The sequence below is a fragment of the Glycine soja genome, chromosome 3 (genome assembly GCF_004193775.1).
Source record: "Glycine soja cultivar W05 chromosome 3, ASM419377v2, whole genome shotgun sequence".
Classification (NCBI taxonomy): Eukaryota; Viridiplantae; Streptophyta; class Magnoliopsida; order Fabales; family Fabaceae; genus Glycine; species Glycine soja.
The window spans coordinates 8,776,196-8,795,553 of NC_041004.1; the positions used below are offsets into that span (position 1 = coordinate 8,776,196).

The window sequence follows — 19,358 nt, forward strand, 5'->3', positions numbered from 1 at the left end:
TGTCTTCTCCTTGTGACACACACTGGCAGGCAGCACTTAGAGTGGTGAGATATATCAAATATGTCCCGGACCATGGTATCCTACTCTCATCTAATTCTTCTTTACGCTTGCATGCTTATTGTGATGCGGATTGGGCTTCTTACCCCACTTCTAGAAGATCAACCACTAGTTATTGTATATTTTTGGGTCCAAGTCTCCTCTGCTGGCGAACCAAAAAGCAGTCAATAGTTTCCCGCTCCTCTACCGAAGCGGAGTATCGAGCCATGGAAAATGCGGTTAGTGAGCTCACATGGCTGCACACTCTTCTTCATGAATTGGGTATTCCACCATATCCTCCAACTTTATCTTGTGATAATGAAGCTTCCCTCCATATAGCAAACAATCGAGTCTTTCATGAAAGAACAAAACATGTTGAAATTGATTGTCATTTTGTTTGAGATAAAATTCAAGAAGGAAAACTTCGAACCACATTTGTCCCCTCAAATCAGCAATTGGCAGATGTCTTCACAAAGGCTCTTCTTCTGGCTTCACATACTCAGTTAATTTCCAAGCTCATGTACCTTCCTAGTTCTTGAGCTTGAGGGGGAGTGTTACACAATCAAGGATCTAATTATGATATGATATTAATTACTCAGTCAAGGATATGATTGTAATTATTGTCAAATATTATAATTAGCTTAAATAAGGATGCCTACTTAATATAGGAAAAATAGTTGCCTAGTTTCTAGAGATTTAGCTTATTTCTCTCCTAATGCTATGTAACTGACAATGTATTCACTTGTATATGTTTTGCCTCTCGATCAATGAAATATACAAGCCAGAGGTATACTTTCAAGTTTAATATCAATGGTGGTGATATAAATTTCATTGAGTAGTTAAGAAAAAAGAGAATAAGGAAAAAAGATCACATGTTCGATTTCTCTTGCTAGTGACAGATCCATAAATTTTTTTAGTGAAAAAAAGAAATAGTTTCTAATATTTCTATAAAATAAAAATATCGGAAGATTTTACAAAATACATAATGTCTTGGCAAAAAAATAATTTAACTTCTACAAATTACAATTATGCATATTCATTGAAAATGTTATGTGATTATTTCATTGTTAATATTATATCTATCTATCTATCTATCTATCTATCTATGTAACCAAACAATCATTTAACCATTTATCTTCTCTCATGTCATTGCACATTCTATTCTTCAGAAAATTAATTGGAGAGAAATATCTTAAATGACAAAATATCTTAATTCATATCTTGTTCTATTAGAAAATTGGGACGAAATCATTCAAATGAAAACATGGACTGTAAGTTAGCAAATGAATCATTGTGCTATGATAAATGTGTTAGGAATTTTATAATTCCTAATTAATTAATATGGGCTACATATTATATTACAATATTTATATTAGTTATTTATATTTAAATGGATTCAATATAAAGTGATATATTTAAGTGAGCCCATTGGATTGTCAGAAAAATTGATATGGGCTTAATGAGTGGAAACTAGTTTGGCCCATTAGGGAATAATGGGAACCCTAATAGGTTTAAAATATAAGGCATGGTTATGGTTCCCAATACACCAAATCAATAAACAATTTCTCCTCTCCCCATCTGAAGAGAAAACGAAGATCCCATAAGGAAGAATGTGATTTGGTTGAGTAAGGTTATTAAACCAATTGTTCGTGACCACTGTCAGATTTCGTTGTGTGTTAATCAAGCTATATGGATCCAGGTATTCCTTAAAACTTCTTGATAATCTGACGTAATATGTTTTGGTGCTCATTTAATATTTTATAAGGTTTATTGAAAATCCCCAACAAGTGGTATCAGAGCCACCATTACGGTTAGATTATTGAGATTTAAAGTTGTTTGATTATGTATTATATCTGGATTTTTTTTGGTTATATGAACCCTAATTTTATTTTGGGGAGAAACTATTTTAATTAATAAAATTGTAAAACCCCTAAATTTATGTGTTATGGCCATAAAGTTTTTATCCTCTTTAGAATTAATAAAAGGCCTCTACATTTGATTTATGGGGTTGTAAATTTATTTTTTTTTGTCGCATTTGCTGGCATATTATTCTATTTGGGATAAAGGTTCTACATATCTGGTGTTGGCATTTAGTACCTGGCACAATTTCATAAATATATTTGTTTTTTGTTTATATGAATCAGTAATAAGATAATGGTCTTTTGTCTTATATGAATAATTTTTTTTTGGGCCAATTTTTTTTTATGAAATGGTGATAAACTGTTAATTTATGATATTCATGTGGATCCAGTATAAATTTGTGATGGTACTGTGGTATGTTTGTTTCGGGTGCGTAAAGTGTACAATGATGTAGTTTTTCAAACATTTACTGCTATCACAATTGGATGCAAATTTAACCATTACGGATCCTTTCCATTTAATTGTGTGTCTAGTAATTTTAATTAAATTGGTTGAACCATTATGTTGCCAAAGTAACCTCTATTGTGTAAATTGATTTAATTAAATTGCATGGATGTTAGTATGAAATTATTTATGCGAATTGTGTTCGGCCCAAAGGAAGACATAATTTGGCCAAATAATAACATTCATGCGATGATAATTAAATAAATTTACGCGACAGAGGTTACTTTGACAACATGTTGTTTAAATCAATTTAACCAAAAATACAAGACAATTTAATACAATAAATGGGAGGTCTTAAAATTACACAAATTTTCTTAAAATTACACAATTTAACCAAAAGAATCCTTTAAAGATACTAGAGAAAAGGTTTCTTTATAGTCAATGTCTTCCTTTTGAGTAAAGCCTTTAGCAACTAGACGAGCCTTATATCTCTCGATATTACCCTTTGAATCCTTCTTGATTTTAAATATCCATTTACAACCAATAGGTTTCACACCTTCAGGCAATTCGACTAGATTCCAAAATTCATTGTCATTCACAGACTTCATCTCATCCTTCATGGCATCATTCCAATTTTGAGAGTTAGAACTGTTCATAGCTTGACAGAAGTTGATTGGATCATCCTTTGTTAAACCAACACCATCCTTATGTTCTTGGAGAAATATAATATAACCATTTGAGATTGCACTTCTCCTCTCTCTAATGGATCTTCTTAATGACACTTCTTGAAGTTGTTGAGGTTGCTCTAAAGGTATTTGATGGAGAACCTCATTGTTGTCTTGTTTTGGAACAATGTCAATAGTTTGAACATTGTCTTCTATTACTGGAGTTGTGTCTTATTTATGCGAATTGTGTTCGGTCCAAAGAAAGACACAATTTGGCCAAATAATAACATACCTGCGATGATAAATATGTGACAATTATTAGGTTTTTTTTCATGAGAATAATAGTCTGTCCAAAGAAAGACTATTATTTGTCAAAACTAATTGTCAATATTTGATCATTGCATTAAGAGTACCAATTACAAATTAATTTCTCTGTCCAAAGACTAGAATTAATGTTGTGCTAGGTATCTTGTGATGGATCTGTTATGGGAAATATTTGCATGTCTTGTTATATATACTTTATATGACTTGCTTGATTATTTGTAAACATGTTTTTTTTTGTTCTCTGTATAGTTAATATTACCAGTGCTGCAAATATTACTGCCCAAGTGAATTCTATCCCAATGCTGAATGAGACAAATTTTAAGGTCTGAAAGGAAATCGTAGAAATTGTTCTTGGCTGTATGGATTTGGACTTGGCATTGAGGACAGAACGACCGATTTCCACTCCGGAAACCTCTAATGAGGTAAAAATTGAGAAGTGGGATCGGTCCAACCGAATGTGCCTTTGTTAGCCCATATTTTTGATGAGCTAAAATATGCTCTAAATATGCGTTAGATGTCGTCTCAAGTTTCGAAGCATGTTACAGAGCAAGAGTCTGGTCAGGACCTGTTCGAATCGAAAAGAGAGAAGAGTCTTTTGAAAGGGATTCCCAGGTTCAAGGAAGTATTTGCGAAGTACAAGGCTAGGACAGGAAAGAGGGCTTCGAATCATTGGGCGATTCGAGTTGGTGTATGGTCGAGTCGAAGTCAAGGCAGCAAGATTTCTGGACTTAGCACAATTTCTGACAAAGCTTCACAAAGCCAGTTCGACTTCGAGCAATGTGGATAACCGTTCTAAGGAGCAGTTATGTGCATGTAAGATGTACGTGGCAGGACACTTGGCATTAGGATAGTGTTCGACCGTTAGGGCAGTTTATTTTCGAATGTCTATATATAGCAGTTTTTAGTTAGATTTCGTGGTTGCAAATCATTGATACAAATCCTTATACACTCAAAGTACCCAGCGCAGAGAGAAACGAGTACACAAGGAGAATGTATGTTTGTTTGTGAACCATTTTAAATTTCTGTAAACTTTACATTTCGAATGCAATGCAATTTACGCTTCACTTTATAATTCCTGTCTTTTAAATGGTTCATTCGATCGAATGAACTCACTGCTCCTTCACATTCTGCAATTTATCTTCCCTTGTCAAGTTACTTTCAGCATTTCGATTCTGTCAGAATTTTCCTTTTTGCACATTTCGAACCAGTAAATGTTTATTGCAATGATGAACATTCAAAAGCTTTACATTTAAACGCAAAATACACAAATGACATGCTCCTGAGATTCACTAGTTGATCTCGCAAGCAATTAACTTAGACTAGCGGTTGTTTACCAAATTCCGGTGTAAACAAATTGGCACGCCCAGTGGGACCGGTCAATTGTGTGTTTTGGTTTTAAATTATTATTAAAGTTGTTTAGTGCAGTTGGTTTATTGCATTCTTAATTGTTTTGATTTTGTATGCATTTAAGAAGTGGGAAATCTGTTCCACACTTAACAGAATTCAAAACTCGTACAAGGATGGCTAGACCACCCCCAAGTAATCGAAACAATGACCTTCCAAATATGGAGGGGCAACCAACGCAGACCTCTGTCAGTAATGCCAATATAAATTCTGGCATAGGAGCAATTCCTGACCAAACTGTTGGCACGATAAGTTCGACCGCTTCGACGGTTATGAATCAGACAGGGGTAACTTCTCCCACGACCAACATGACGTTGGCAAGTTCGACCACGTCAGCGTCTGCTTTTGCCCCATGGAATAACCCTAGTTTAGGGAATCCCAGTGGAAGTCCCTTTCGACCGCCTCAAAACCCTCTATATGGCATGCCTACATCTTTAATGGCAGGGCTGCAAAACTCTCAACCAAATATAGAGAATCTTAATATGTCCTCTCCATCAGGATCTGTAGCGGGCAATCAAGGTAGGGTAATTCCTCAACATTTAACCAATACATCCGTTTTGTCACTTAGACAACAAATGGATGAAAGTAACCATGATATGGTTAACATGTTAACACAACAAATAGGAACTGTTATTAACCCCTTAATTCAAAATACAAATGACAGTTACCAAATGTTAACAAATCAAATAAGTCGAATTGCTGACTTTTTTGGGGCACCACCCATACAGCAACCACCAATTCGACAGATCGAAATACAGGCGCCTGTCCAAGAGATATAGATGCCTAATAACCCAGGGATGCAAATGGCTCAAGCACCACAACCAGCGGCACGCATAGAGCCACCAGTCCAACAGGTCGAACCAAACCCTGGTATAGTATTGGTAAATAGGAACCAAAATGCTGATGAAGTAATAGGGAATATTCAACAAAACCGTTTCGATAGGCAGAATAACCTGGCCCAAATGGTCGAAACGATTTTGGTGCAGAATGGTTTGAACTTAGGCTTACATAGGCCTAATTTTGTGTCTCCATTGTCTGAGTATGTGTTACAGACAGAATTACCAAGGGGTGTGAAAATCCCTAAGTTTACTAAGTTTGCAGGAGAGACAAATGAGTCCACTGTCGAACACATTGCTAGATATTTGGTCGAGGCAGGGGATTTGGCTAATAATGAAAATTTAAGAATGAAATTTTTCCCTAATTCCTTGACTAAAAATGCTTTTACATGGTTTACAACTCTTCCTCCTCATTCCATACATAATTGGAACCAATTGGAAAGGATTTTCCATGAGCAATTTTATATGGGACAATCTAAGATCAGCCTTAAAGAGTTAGCCAGCGTTCGACGCAAGGCACCTGAATCAATTGATGATTATTTGAACAGATTCAGACTCTTAAAGGCAAGGTGTTTCACCCAAGTCCCTGAACATGAATTAGTCGAAATGGCTGCTGGTGGCCTAGACTATTCGATCAGAAAGAAATTAGATACCCAGTATTTAAGGGATATGGCTCAATTGGCTGATAGGGTTCGGCAACTCGAACGATTGAAGGCTGAAAAGGCTAGAAATTCTAAATTCCACAAGAAGGAAAAGGTTGCATATGTCGAAACCAATGACAGTGACCAGGAGTTCGATATTATTTATGAAGATATCGAAGACAATGAGGTTGATTTAGCAGAATTAAAACCTGGACCTCCTTATGTTTGTAAACTCCTTAGACCTTCCAATGGAAAAAACCCTGTTGAACCTAAAAATGATAAATTTGTGTCTAAAACTTATACATTTGACATAACTAAATGTGATGAAATATTTGATTTATTAGTCACAGATGGCCAGATTGTTGTTCCTAAGGGCTTGAAAGTACCCCCAATCGAACAACAGAAGAAAAGGGGTTATTGTAAATTTCATAATTTCCTTGGCCATAAAACCTCACGTTGTGTTCTTTTCAGGGATTTGGTTCAAAAGGCTCTCGACGAAGGGAGGCTCAAATTTGGTGAGAAACCAAAGGTTGCTCAGGCAAATGTGGAAATATCCAAAGCTGCTGAAATGCTTTATGCAGAACCTCAAGAAATAATGATGGTCGAAACAATGGAGGTGTCCCATGTGCAAGTTCAGGACATATCTGAAGAGGATTACAACGAACAAATGAAGGTTGTGTATCCTCAGGCTGAGGAGGAGTTAATTGATTTCTTGAACAGATGCAAACTCGAAAACAAGATTGTGATGCTCTGCCCTCGCTGCAGTGCAATATGTGATAAGGAGGCTACTGAGGGCCTCAAGAAATACCAAGTTGTTAACAAGGGGGCAAAGCAGAACCAACGTTTCGATAAAGGTAAAAGAGTTATGGTGCAGTCGAATACTAATCAGAAATCTGGTCGAAGGAATACTTTTGCTCCTCCTGGTTCAGTTCCGGTCGAAAAATGGATGCACCAGGGACTTATAAGGTTCAACAAAGGGATTATGGAAGTAGGTGGTTCGAGTGGAACGAAGCAAATTGGCCCACAGGAGGCCAATAGGTACTCTTATAGGAACAATTACAAAGGAAAGAATCCTGTGACGAGGACCCAATGGCGCAGGTTCCAGCGTCAGAAGAAATTGGCCCAACAGAATCTACAAACGGGCCAGTATAAAGAAGTATCTAGGAGGCCGGTAAAGGAGAGACTCCTGCCTCCAGTGGATGAAGACAAGATGGAGGATGAGGATCTACTGGATTCTGAGCCAGATTTCGATGTCATCTGTGTGGTATCTATCTTGCCATCTGAATATGATGTCCAATCTGAAGTTACTGAGATCGAAAGTGAGTTCGATCATTTTGATATGGCTGACCCAAAGCCAGTATGTTACTATGTTATGAATAATGGCTGTGTGGAAGAGCAATTAGCTTATTTCGAAAAGCCAGATTTTCAGATGAAAAGTCATCTCAAACCTCTTTTCATCAGAGCAAAAGTTGAGAATGTTGGAATCAACAAAGTGCTCATTGATGGAGGAGCGGCTGTCAACTTAATGCCTCGATCTATGCTCTACAAGATCGGGAAACATGACACTGATCTATCTGCCCACAACATTGTGCTTTCGAATTATGAGGGTAAAACTGGCTATTCTTTGGGAGCCATTCAAGTAGATGTTGCTGTAGGCAGTATAGTTCGACCAACTCTTTTCCTGGTGATACAGTCTAAGGCTAATTTTAACTTGCTATTAGGAAGGGAGTGGATTCATGGAGTTGGGGCTGTGCCATCTACCCTTCACCAGAAGCTCATTATCTGGAGGGAGGATGGGATTGTGGAAAATATAGAGGCGGATCAAAGCTTCTATAAGTCAGAGGTCGATAATGTTACTGCACAAACCTTTGACAAAAAGTTGGCTAACATAGCACCTTGTGGTGACAAGGAGGCTGTTGTCGAATCGAGTGACAATGTTGTCCACTCTGTCAAACTCCATCCTACCTATGGGTTTATATGGGAGAGGGAGGAAATTGATGCTGTTCCCTTTGAAGATGGAGTCATTCCACCAACTGGGTGGAATATATATGAAGATTAATATGACTGAGGCCGCTGCATGGGCCAGAATTACGGCTTATTTGGCCGAAAATAGACTAAATACGGCCTTTGAGGCTGAATCTCAACAAAATATGGCAGTTGAAGCCAAGATCGAAGATCATGAAAACAAAGAAACAAAGGATCGAAGACTGGATTGTATTTATGATGATGAGCCGCTGGGTTTTGAGAAAAATCCCATAAGTGAGGCGCCAAAGATGCAGGCTCAAGATCCTTTGGAAGAGGTCGATATTGGAGATGGCTCGATTAAAAGGCCAACTTATATCAGTGCCAATATCACCTCAAGTTTAAAAGAAAAGCTGGTGCCTCTTCTTAGAGAGTTTAAAGACTGTTTTGCTTGGGATTACCACGAAATGCCTGGGTTAAGCAGAGAAATGGTCGAAATGAAGTTACCTATTAAGGAGGGAAAAAGACCAGTAAAACAACTACCAAGAAGATTCGCACCAGAAATCATGTCCAAGATTAAGGAAGAGATCGAAAGGCTGCTGAGGTGTAAATTCATCAGGGCTGCCAGGTATGTCGAATGGTTAGCAAATATAGTCCCTGTCATTAAAAAGAATGGAACTCTTAGAGTATGCATAGATTTTAGGGATTTAAATAATGCTACACCTAAAGATGAATATGCTATGCCAGTAGCGGAAATGTTGGTAGATTCGGCAGCTGGTTTCGAATTTTTGAGCATGTTAGATGGTTATTCTGGTTATAACCAAATATTTATTGCTGAAAATGATGTGTCGAAAACAGCATTTCGATGCCCTGGTGCTTTAGGCACTTATGAATGGGTGGTTATGCCCTTTGGGTTGAAAAATGCTGGGGCCACTTATCAAAGGGCCATGAATTCCATGTTTCATGATTTTATTGACACATTTATGCAAATTTATATTGATGATATAATCATCAAATCTTCCTCAGAAGATAGCCATTTGGATTATCTTAGGCAATCTTTCGAACGAATGAGGAAACATGGATTAAAAATGAATCCATTAAAGTGTGCTTTTTGTGTGCGTGCAGGAGATTTCCTTGGTTTTGTGGTGCATAAAAAAGGCATTGAGATAAATCAAAATAAGACAAAGGCTATTCTTGAGACGAAGCCTCCTTCGACCAAAAAACAGCTTCAGTCTTTGCTAGGAAAAATCAACTTCTTGAGGCGATTCATTTCGAATCTAAGTGGCAAAGCTCAGATTTTTTCGCCATTACTTCGACTCAAGAAAGATGAACCATTCAAATGGAATGAAGAGCATCAAAAGGCTTTCGATGAAATTAAAGAATATCTGATCAAGCCTCCTGTGTTAATGCCTCCTAGTCGAAACAAGTCTATGAAGTTGTATATTGCTGCGTCTGACAAGACCATTGGTAGCATGTTGGCTCAGGAAGATGATGATGGCATAGAACATGCAATTTATTATCTTAGTCGTGTACTAAATGATGCAGAAACTAGATATACTGCCATAGAAAAACTTTGTCTTTGTCTGTATTTCTCTTGTGCAAAACTTAAGCAATATATAAAGCCTGTTGATGTTTATGTGTATTCTCATTATGATATTATTAAGCACATGTTGTCAAAACCGATTTTACACAGTCGAATTGGAAAATGGGCTTTAGCATTAACAGAATATTCTTTAACGTACAAGCCTTTGAAATCTGTTAAGGGTCAGATTGTGGCTGATTTTATTGTAGATCATTCATTGATCGAGATGCCGCAAGATTATGTCGATACAGAGCCTTGGATTTTGTATTTCGATGGATCGAAACACAAACATGGAACTGGAATTGGAGTTTTAATAATATCCCCCAATAAAGTTCCAACTAAGTTCAAATATAAAATCAAAGGGCTTTGTTCTAATAATGAGGCTGAGTATGAAGCTCTAATTATAGGCCTTGAAATTTTAATTAGCCTGGGGGCAAGAAATGTTAATATAAGAGGTGATTCAGAATTAGTGTTGAGGCAATTAACACAAGAATACAAATGTGTTAATGAACACTTAGCAAAATATTTTGTTATAGCAAGTTCTCTTCTGAATCATTTCGATTATATTAACATTGAGCATGTACCTCGACAAGAAAACCGAGAAGCAAATGATTTAGCCCAAATAGCTTCAGGGTACAAAATGTCGAAGGAAAAGTTAACTCAGTTGATCGAAATAAAAGATAAACTGGTGTTACCAGAGCCATTAAGCACTAAATTGCCAATGCCAAAACTTGAGGGGGCAAGTATACCACAAAATAATGAAGATGAAAGTATGAATGATCTTCAGGAAAAAATTCAAATTTTGGCCATTGACAATATGTTAGATAATGATTGGAGAAAGTCCATTATTGAATATTTGGAAAATCCAATAGGCAATGTGGCTCGAAAGATCAAATATAGGGCTTTAAATTACGTGATTGTGGGAAATGATTTGTTTAAAAAGACTGCAGAAGGAGTGTTGCTAAAATGTCTAAGTGAATCAGAAGCATACTTGGCAGTTTCCCATGTTCACAGTAGGGCTTGTGGATCACATCAAGCAGGCCATAAAATGAAATGGCTTTTATTTCGACAAGGTTTGTATTGGCCTTCGATGTTAAAAGACTGTATAGAATTTGCTAAAGGCTGTCAAGAATGCCAAAAGCATGCAGGGATACAGCATTTACCTGCTAGTGAGTTACACTCCATAATCAAACCTTGGCCTTTTAGAGGATGGGCTTTGGACTTAATTGGTGAAATCAAGCCTGCCTCTTCTAAGAACCAGCGTTATATTATAGTTGGTATCGATTACTTTACAAAATGGATCAAAGCAGTCCCTTTGCCAAATGTTGATCAGGAAGCAGTAATTAGTTTCATTCAAAATTATATTATTTATAGGTTTGGTATTCCCGAAACAATTACCACTGATCAGGGTTCAGTTTTTACTGGACGAAAAATGAAAGAATTTGCCCAAAAAACTGGCTTTCGATTATTAACCTCAACACCATATTACGCGCAAGCAAATGGTCAGGTCGAAGCAGCCAATAAGATTATAATTAACTTGATTAAAAAACACATTGCCCAAAAGCCAAGAAATTGGAATAAAACGTTAGATCAAGTTTTATGGGCATGTAGAAATTCTCCTAAGGAATCAACTAATACTACCCCATTTCGACTGACTTATGGGCACGATGCTGTACTTCCGGTCGAAATACATTTGCAATCAGCCAGGATACAAAAACAAATGGACATTCCAATCGACCATTATTGGAAAATGATGTCAGATGAGTTAGTTGATTTAGACGAGGAGAGATTAAGAGCATTAGAAGTTTTGACTAAACAAAAAGAAAGAGTTGCTAAAGCTTATAATAAGAAAGTAAAGTCAAAAACTTTTAATGTTGGAGATTTAGTTTGGAAGGTTATCCTGCCCATGGATAGTAAGGATCGAGCCTTGGGCAAATGGTCCCCAAATTGGGAAGGACCGTTTAAAATAATTCAGATCTATTCGAATGGTGCTTATGAATTAGAGGAATTAACCCCTCAAAAACGTACTTTGAGTATAAATGGTAAATATTTGAAAAAATATAAACCAACATTGCTCGAAGTTAAAATAAGCATAGAATAGACAGAAGTAATGGAAACATAAAAATGGCGATAACAATAAAATTGTCACGAAAGGGCATGTGTCAATATTACATCAAGAGTAGAATCGAAATACAGAATTCGAAATAATAAAAAAAAATCATAAGTTCTATTAAGTCATGATCAAATCCTCATATAGCTTCTTCAAGGTGCACCCTCCATAACTCTTGCCTCATCTGCTACAGCTTGAGATGCGCTAAAGGCCTTCAGGCCTTCCCTCCCTTTTTCAGCAATCAGTTTCTGAATCGAGTGAGCGGCCTTCTCCTGGAGTTCCTTGCGTTTGGCCTGCTCTGTCACAATTTTCTGCCTTAAATCATCAACCTGAGACAGCAAATCCATAATAGTTGCCTCCCAGGAAGAGATGTTATCATCACAGGCTTTGATCTCAGAAGATCCTTCTTTCGCCTCTTTGGTGAGACGTTCGACTTCATGTTGAGCAGTTTGGGCTTTCTCGAGCAGAAGGATATGTGCCTGTTTCTGGGCATCTAGTCTGGCGTCATTTTCGCGCTTTTTCTGCACAGTGCTTGCAAATTGATTGATAATGGACTCGATTGGATAACTTTGCCTAGAATCTCGTCAGAGGTAAGGGGGTTGTGCAATTTCTTCAAAAAGTTCAGGTGCCCAAAAGCAGCAGAGGGGTTCTCTTCAATGGATTTAAGTACGTCTGCCCGTGCGTATTCCATTGATAATTTCAAGAGCAGACAATCTTGGCGTACTGAAGAGTTTATTTCAGCATCAGATGAGGACGAAGCACCAGGAATCTTTTCACTTGAGGTGTGGGCTTGACTGGTGTTCAGCAGGAGTCGAAGGGCTGCAGCTGGGTCTTCGTCTTGCATTTTAATGAACGTTTCTTCTGCGATCCCTACGCTGGCGGAAAGCTTAGAGGTTGAAGACGCTGGGTAAATGTCCGAACCTCCAGCTTCAGCCTCTTGTATGGCCTCTTCATCGGAGAAGTTTTCTTCAGATGAACTTTTCTGACTCGATCCATGAGGACTGCTGGATCGAATACCTTGACCTTCACCCTGTTCCTCAACATTCACTGTATCTGTCTCAGGAGCAGGAGAGGTTCGAGCACATGAGGGTATTTCTTCTACAGAAACATTTTGTTGTACCTGATTTGAATTGTCATGGAAAAGGTTAACAAATAGTTTCGTATAAGCTATGATTAAAATTACATTAAGAATGATACCTCGACGGTAGGTTGTTCTTGTGGTAAGTCCGGTTGCTCGACAGGGTTGCCCATCTCAGCAATAGAGGGAGTAGTTTCTGCTTCAGTGCCGTCAACATTAGTCGAAGGTGGTTGGACGTCAACAGGTTGATTCTCACCTTGTTCTTTTGAAGACTTGGTCTTTTTCTTTTTCTTCCTGGCTGGCTCGCCACCCTCGACAGTCACAGAAGGTTCAAGCTCGACCTGCTTCACTTTCTTTTTCTTCTTAGGCATATGAGCCTGGGAATTGCCTGCCTCTGTTTGGTCAGCAGATTTGGTCGAAGTCGCAGGTGATTTTCTTTTTCTTATGAGAGGTCTTTCCTCTTCTTCCTGTGTTATGATGGTAAAGAAATGTCAGAATATAGACTTGAAAGAGAGTTATAATATTGACATTAGAAATAAAACTTGCATCTTTCTCTTCGTCTAATTCGATGACCACACGCTTCGAGCGTTTTGAGGTCGTGGTAGTCTCAGTGCTATCATCTTTCTTTTGACTCTGAAAAAATAAAGAAATATGAGGCAAAGACGTTAAGAGTAAAAGATAAGTTCAGAAGAGTTACCTTCTCTTCTTGTTTCCATTCTTGGATCTTCACCCCAGTGGGTTTCTTGGGTCTCACATCAGCTCGAGACGTTTCAACAATTTTCTTTGTCATGATTGTTTTGCCTGAAAGTAAGAATATTAGAAAAGGGCAAAAATACATATCAATTTAGAAAATCAAAAGTAAGTTAGTACCTCGAGCTTGAAGGTTTGAGCGGATATTCTCGACCGTTGGTTGTGTAAAACCACTCTCAAGTCTGGAGATCATGATAGTAGTGTCTCCAACTGAACGGCCCGAATAATATTTCTCCCACCAGGTAACAAACCCTATGGTGCAGAAGTAGGAATGGTTGAACTCAAAAGGATGCAGGTTATAGTTTTCATCTAGAGAAATCTTCAAAAACTTCTTGAAAGTTTTTTCTGAAAGATTGGCTCCTCTTATAACATCTCGAGGATCTTCGAACAAGCTTTTAGGACGGATTTGCGAGAGGCCAAATTGTCTTGAAACCAAATTAGGCTGGTATCCAACCAAGCCTAAATAGTTTGATTGAACACCTGTACGACAAGACAGGATCTGTGGATTCAAGTAAAATGACCATATTTCGTTCACTTCTTCTTCATTGTCCGGATCGACAGCAGGAAAATAGTCAGTGAACCAGGCCGGGCCGACCTCTCGACTAATGAATGGAGCATGTTGGGGAAGAAACTTGTCAAAGCTCAGAAAAATCCTCATGTACTTTAGGAACAGCTTTTGTGGGTTTTGATCGAAGGTCTTGGGTGTTAATCGAAGTGCTCTCTGGCCTTCGATCGAGCGATTCGCAACTTCTTCAGCATAATCTTGTGGGATTATTAATCCCATTTCTTGTTCGAAAGTGGCATTAAGCCACAATTGGAGAAGCCACATAGGCCCAGACACTAAGAAGGAAGACCCATCCTTCGATTTCTTCAGATCATCACATGCCTCACCAAGCGATTCGTATAGCACTGCTAACAAGAGGCGTCCAAATCCAAAGTTCTGACCTTCATGAATTTGTATTGCCATTGGAATAAATCTTTTGGCTACTTGCAAGGATTTTGTGCAAAAGACATAGTGAGATAGCCATAAGGTCAAGAAGGCTACATGCTCTTCATCAGAGACTTCCTCTTCGACCGATCCTTTGTGTTCAGCTATATATTTGGAAAAGGTGTTCTCCTTATATACTAGCTTGATATTATCACTAGATTTAGTGGGATCATAAGTTTCTCCGCTAGGCCTAAGGCCTGTGAGGGCGGCTACGTCTAAGAGAGTGGGGGTCATCATACCACATTTAAATTGAAAGGTATTGGTGGAAGACTCGAAAAAGTGCATAGCTGCTATCAGCATTTCTGGTCGATATTCAGGACCAGATCGAGAGAATTGTATCAAATCAAAGATGCCATATGTCTTCCAAAAATCCTCATATGCTTGTTCGACTCTATCAAGCCAAGGTAGGTAATCCCTATGGGCTATTGACGGGGCGGATCGAAAGAGTTTGTTGGGTTTGCTTAAACAATTAAAGTTGTAAGGCTCACTATCAAAAATCCTGGGTTCGCAAGTTGGGTAGCAGGGAAATACCTTGTTCATTGAACTCGAAAGTGACTCTTGGTCTGGCAGAGGTCCACCGAAAGCATAAACTGTCCTTTCTACTGCGAAGGGGATCATCACCTCCGATTCCCAGGTTTCTGTGTGTTCGGCGTCACCATGTGGTTCTGGAACCACCTTTTCTCCATCAGGCCTGACTGTAAAACGGTGCCATTTCCCAGCAAACGGAACTAATTCTTGCGACATTGTAAGAAATCTGAAAAGGGGCGATTTTCTCGTGAAGGTTTAGTAGCTGATGGAATCAGTGAGTAAGAGCTTGGGTTCACGAAGAACAGTGGCGGAGTTCGGAAATACGGTGAGGTTGATGATAAAAGGAACAACGAGTATCTGGAAATAGGAAGGTTTCGCCGGAAATAATGGAAGCAAGGAAGAAGAAGAAGGGTTTCAGAAGCAGAGAAGAAGAAAGGTTTCGGGGTTTCGGAAACAAAGAAGCTGAAGGGGTTTCTCTGAGGTTTTTTGGCGCTATTTATGGAGTTTCATTTTTTAAAGGGGGAAAAAATAATATAATAAGAATCAAGGGTCAGAAATCAATCACATCAGATTTCCCTTTTTACTCCCCAGCGTGACACGTGTTCCACTCTGCCTAGAAAGGTGGAATTAATGATGGGTAGTGGGAAATCGAGGCGACGGTTACTAGTAAACGTGCCATCGTGTTGCCGTTCCAGGGAAACTGTTAGAAGAAGAGAAAAAATGTCAACTTCTCATCTTCCTTCGAACCATTCGAATCGAAGCAGACATTTTTTTGGGGGCAATTTGTTAGCCCATATTTTTTATGAGCTAAAATATGCTCTAAATATGCGTTAGATGTCGTCTCAAGTTTCGAAGCATGTTACAGAGCAAGAGTCTGGTCAGGACCTGTTCGAATCGAAAAGAGAGAAGAGTCTTTTGAAAGGGATTCCCAGGTTCAAGGAAGTATTTGCGAAGTACAAGGCTAGGACAGGAAAGAGGGCTTCGAATCATTGGGCGATTCGAGTTGGTGTATGGTCGAGTCGAAGTCAAGGCAGCAAGATTTCTGGACTTAGCACAATTTCTGACAAAGCTTCACAAAGCCAGTTCGACTTCGAGCAATGTGGATAACCGTTCTAAGGAGCAGTTATGTGCATGTAAGATGTACGTGGCAGGACACTTGGCATTAGGATAGTGTTCGACCGTTAGGGCAGTTTATTTTCGAATGTCTATATATAGCAGTTTTTAGTTAGATTTCGTGGTTGCAAATCATTGATACAAATCCTTATACACTCAAAGTACCCAGCGCAGAGAGAAACGAGTACACAAGGAGAATGTATGTTTGTTTGTGAACCATTTTAAATTTCTGTAAACTTTACATTTCGAATGCAATGCAATTTACGCTTCACTTTATAATTCCTGTCTTTTAAATGGTTCATTCGATCGAATGAACTCACTGCTCTTTCACATTCTGCAATTTATCTTCCCTTGTCAAGTTACTTTCAGCATTTCGATTCTGTCAGAATTTTCCTTTTTGCACATTTCGAACCAGTAAATGTTTATTGCAATGATGAACATTCAAAAGCTTTACATTTAAACGCAAAATACACAAATGACATGCTCCTGAGATTCACTAGTTGATCTCGCAAGCAATTAACTTAGACTAGCGGTTGTTTACCAAATTCCAGTGTAAACAGCCTTATGATCATGAAGTGCTCTATTTCCGAGGGTCAAAGTGCAAAGAAATTCCTTGAGGAAATTGAGCAATACTTTGCCAAAAATGAAAAGGCAAAGACAAGTAACCTTTTGGCCAAACTCATCTCCATGAAGTATAAAGGAAAAGGAAACATAAGGGAGTATATTTTGGAGATGTCCAATCTCGCATCAAAACTCAAGTCACTTAAGTTAGAGCTTGGTGAAGACCTGCTCGTGCACTTGGTTTTGATCTCGCTTCCTGCACACTTTGGGCAATTCAAAGTGAGTTATAACACTCAGAAGGACAAATGGTCCCTCAATGAGCTTATATCTCACTGTGTGCAAGAGGAGGAGAGACTGCAGAGAGATAGGACTGAAAGTGCTAACTTGACTTCGACCTTTCAGAATAAGAAAAGGAAGAAGACTAAGGGTGCTGTGGAAGGAACTTCTCAGCAAAAGAAACAAAATAAGGATGAGGAATTTGCATGTTACTTCTGTAAGAAGTCAGGACACATGAAGAAAGAGTGTCCCTAGTATGCCGCATGGCGTGTGAAGAAAGGTAAATTTCTTACTCTAGTTTGTTCAAAAGTTAATTTGGTTTTGGTACCTAAAGATACTTGGTGGGTAGATTCTGGTGTTACTACTCACATAAGTATGACTATGCAGGGTTGCCTGTGGAGTCGACCACCAAGTGATGATGAAAGATTCATCTTTGTGGGTGATGGCAAGAAGGTTGCAGTGGAAACTATTGGAACTTTTAGATTACATTTAAAAACTGGATTTTATTTGGATTTGTTTGAGACTTTTGTTGTACCGTCTTTTAGACGAAATTTGATTTCTATTTCTAGTTTGGACAAATTTAGATTTTCTTGTTCATTTGGAAATAATAAAGTTAGTCTCTACCAAAATTCAAATATGAATTGATAATCTTTACATGCTTGATGTTGTTAGTTCCTATAATGAAATACTGCAAATAAGTTCACATGGTACAAAACGAAAAATTGAATGAGAATTCAGCCACCTTATGACATAAGCGTTTGGGCCATATCTCTAAACAAAGAATTCAGAGACTTGTGTTGGATGAAATTCTTGACCCTTTGGATTTATCAGACCTTGAGGTCTGTATTGAATGCATAAAGGGAAAATGAACAAACATAAGGAAATTAGGTACCGAAAGAGCTAAAGACGTCTTGGAACTAGTGCATACAACCATTTGTGGTCCTTTTCCTTCAACTTCTTGGAATGGACAACAATATTTCATTTGTGGTCCTTTTCCTACAACTTCTTGGAAAGGCCAAGCATTAAACATTTGCACATTTGGGGTTGTCCAGCTAAGGCACGGCCTTATAGGCCATATGAAAGAAAGCTGGACTCAAGAATAATTAGCTGCTATTTTGTTGGCTATGTTGAACTCTCTCGGGGCTATAAATTTTACAATCCCACCTTAAGATCTTTTTTCGAGACAGAAAATGTGAGATTTCTTGAGGAAGTTGAGTTTGGGAAGCAAGAGAACATAAGGAATATTGTCTTTGAGGAAGAACCTATTATTTACAGTGATTAAGTCCTCATACCTATTACTGTTCAAGACACAACTCCAGTAATAGAAGACAATGTTCAAACTATTGACATTGTTCCAAAACAAGACAACAATGAGGTTCTCCCTCAAATACCTTTAGAGCAACCTCAACAACCTCAAGAAGTGTCATTAAGGAGATCCATTAGAGAGAGAAGAAGTAAATCTCAAATGATCATATTATATTTCTCCAAGAACATAAGGATGGTGTTGGTTTAACAGAGGATGATCCAACCAACTTTTGTCAAGCTATGCACAGCTCTAACTCTCAAAATTGGATTGATGCCATGAAGGATGAGATGAAGTCTGTGAATGACGATGAATTTTGGAATCCAGTCAAATTTCCTGAAGGTGTGAAACCTATTGGTTGTAAATGGATATTTAAAATCAAGAAGGATTCAAAGGGTAATATCGAGAGAAATAAGGCTTGTCTAGTTGCTAAAGGCTTTACTCAGAAGGAAGGCATTGACTATAAAGAAACCTTTTCTCTAGTATCTTTAAAGGATTCTTTTGGTTAAATTGTGTAATTTTAAGAAAATTTGTGTAATTTTAAGACCTCCCATTTATTATATTAAATTGTCTTGTATTTTTAGTTAAATTGATTGAAATAACATGTTGCCAAAGTAACCTCTGTTGCGTAAATTTATTTGATTGAATTTACATGGATGTTGCATGAAATTATTCATGTGAATTATGCTCGGCCCAAAGGAAGACACAATTTGACAGAATAATTACATGCTTGTAATGGTAAACATGTGGTGATTATAAATAGTGTGATTTTCCATGTGAATAATAAAATGTTCAAAGACAATCATTATTTGTCTGGAATAATCTTCATATAAGTTTTCCATGTGAGCAATAGAGTGTCCAAAGACAACCTTTGTTTGATAGGACTTATCACCAAAT

General features: G+C 38.0%; 1 protein-coding gene across 1 annotated transcript; it reads right to left on the reverse strand.

Annotated features, from left to right (window-relative positions):
* Positions 1 to 13,344: 13,344 nt before the first annotated feature.
* On the reverse strand, positions 13,345 to 15,424 carry LOC114404921. Its single transcript, XM_028367643.1, has 4 exons — positions 13,813 to 15,424; positions 13,640 to 13,743; positions 13,485 to 13,575; positions 13,345 to 13,409 (listed from the first exon to the last, which is right to left on the reverse strand). Exons 1-4 carry the CDS (start codon positions 15,422 to 15,424, stop codon positions 13,345 to 13,347), a joined length of 1,872 nt encoding a protein of 623 aa, XP_028223444.1.
* Positions 15,425 to 19,358: the final 3,934 nt, after the last annotated feature.

Excerpts from the sequence above, each read along its gene's own strand:
- LOC114404921 (XM_028367643.1), bottom strand. The coding sequence starts at position 15,424 with ATGTCGCAAGAATTAGTTCCGTTTGCTGGGAAATGGCACCGTTTTACA. Across the intron at positions 13,744-13,812 it reads CTCAAACCTTCAAGCTCGAG|GCAAAACAATCATGACAAAG; the intron begins GTACTAACTTAC and ends TCTTACTTTCAG. Across the intron at positions 13,410-13,484 it reads AGACGAAGAGAAAGATGCAA|GAAGAAGAGGAAAGACCTCT; the intron begins GTTTTATTTCTA and ends ATCATAACACAG.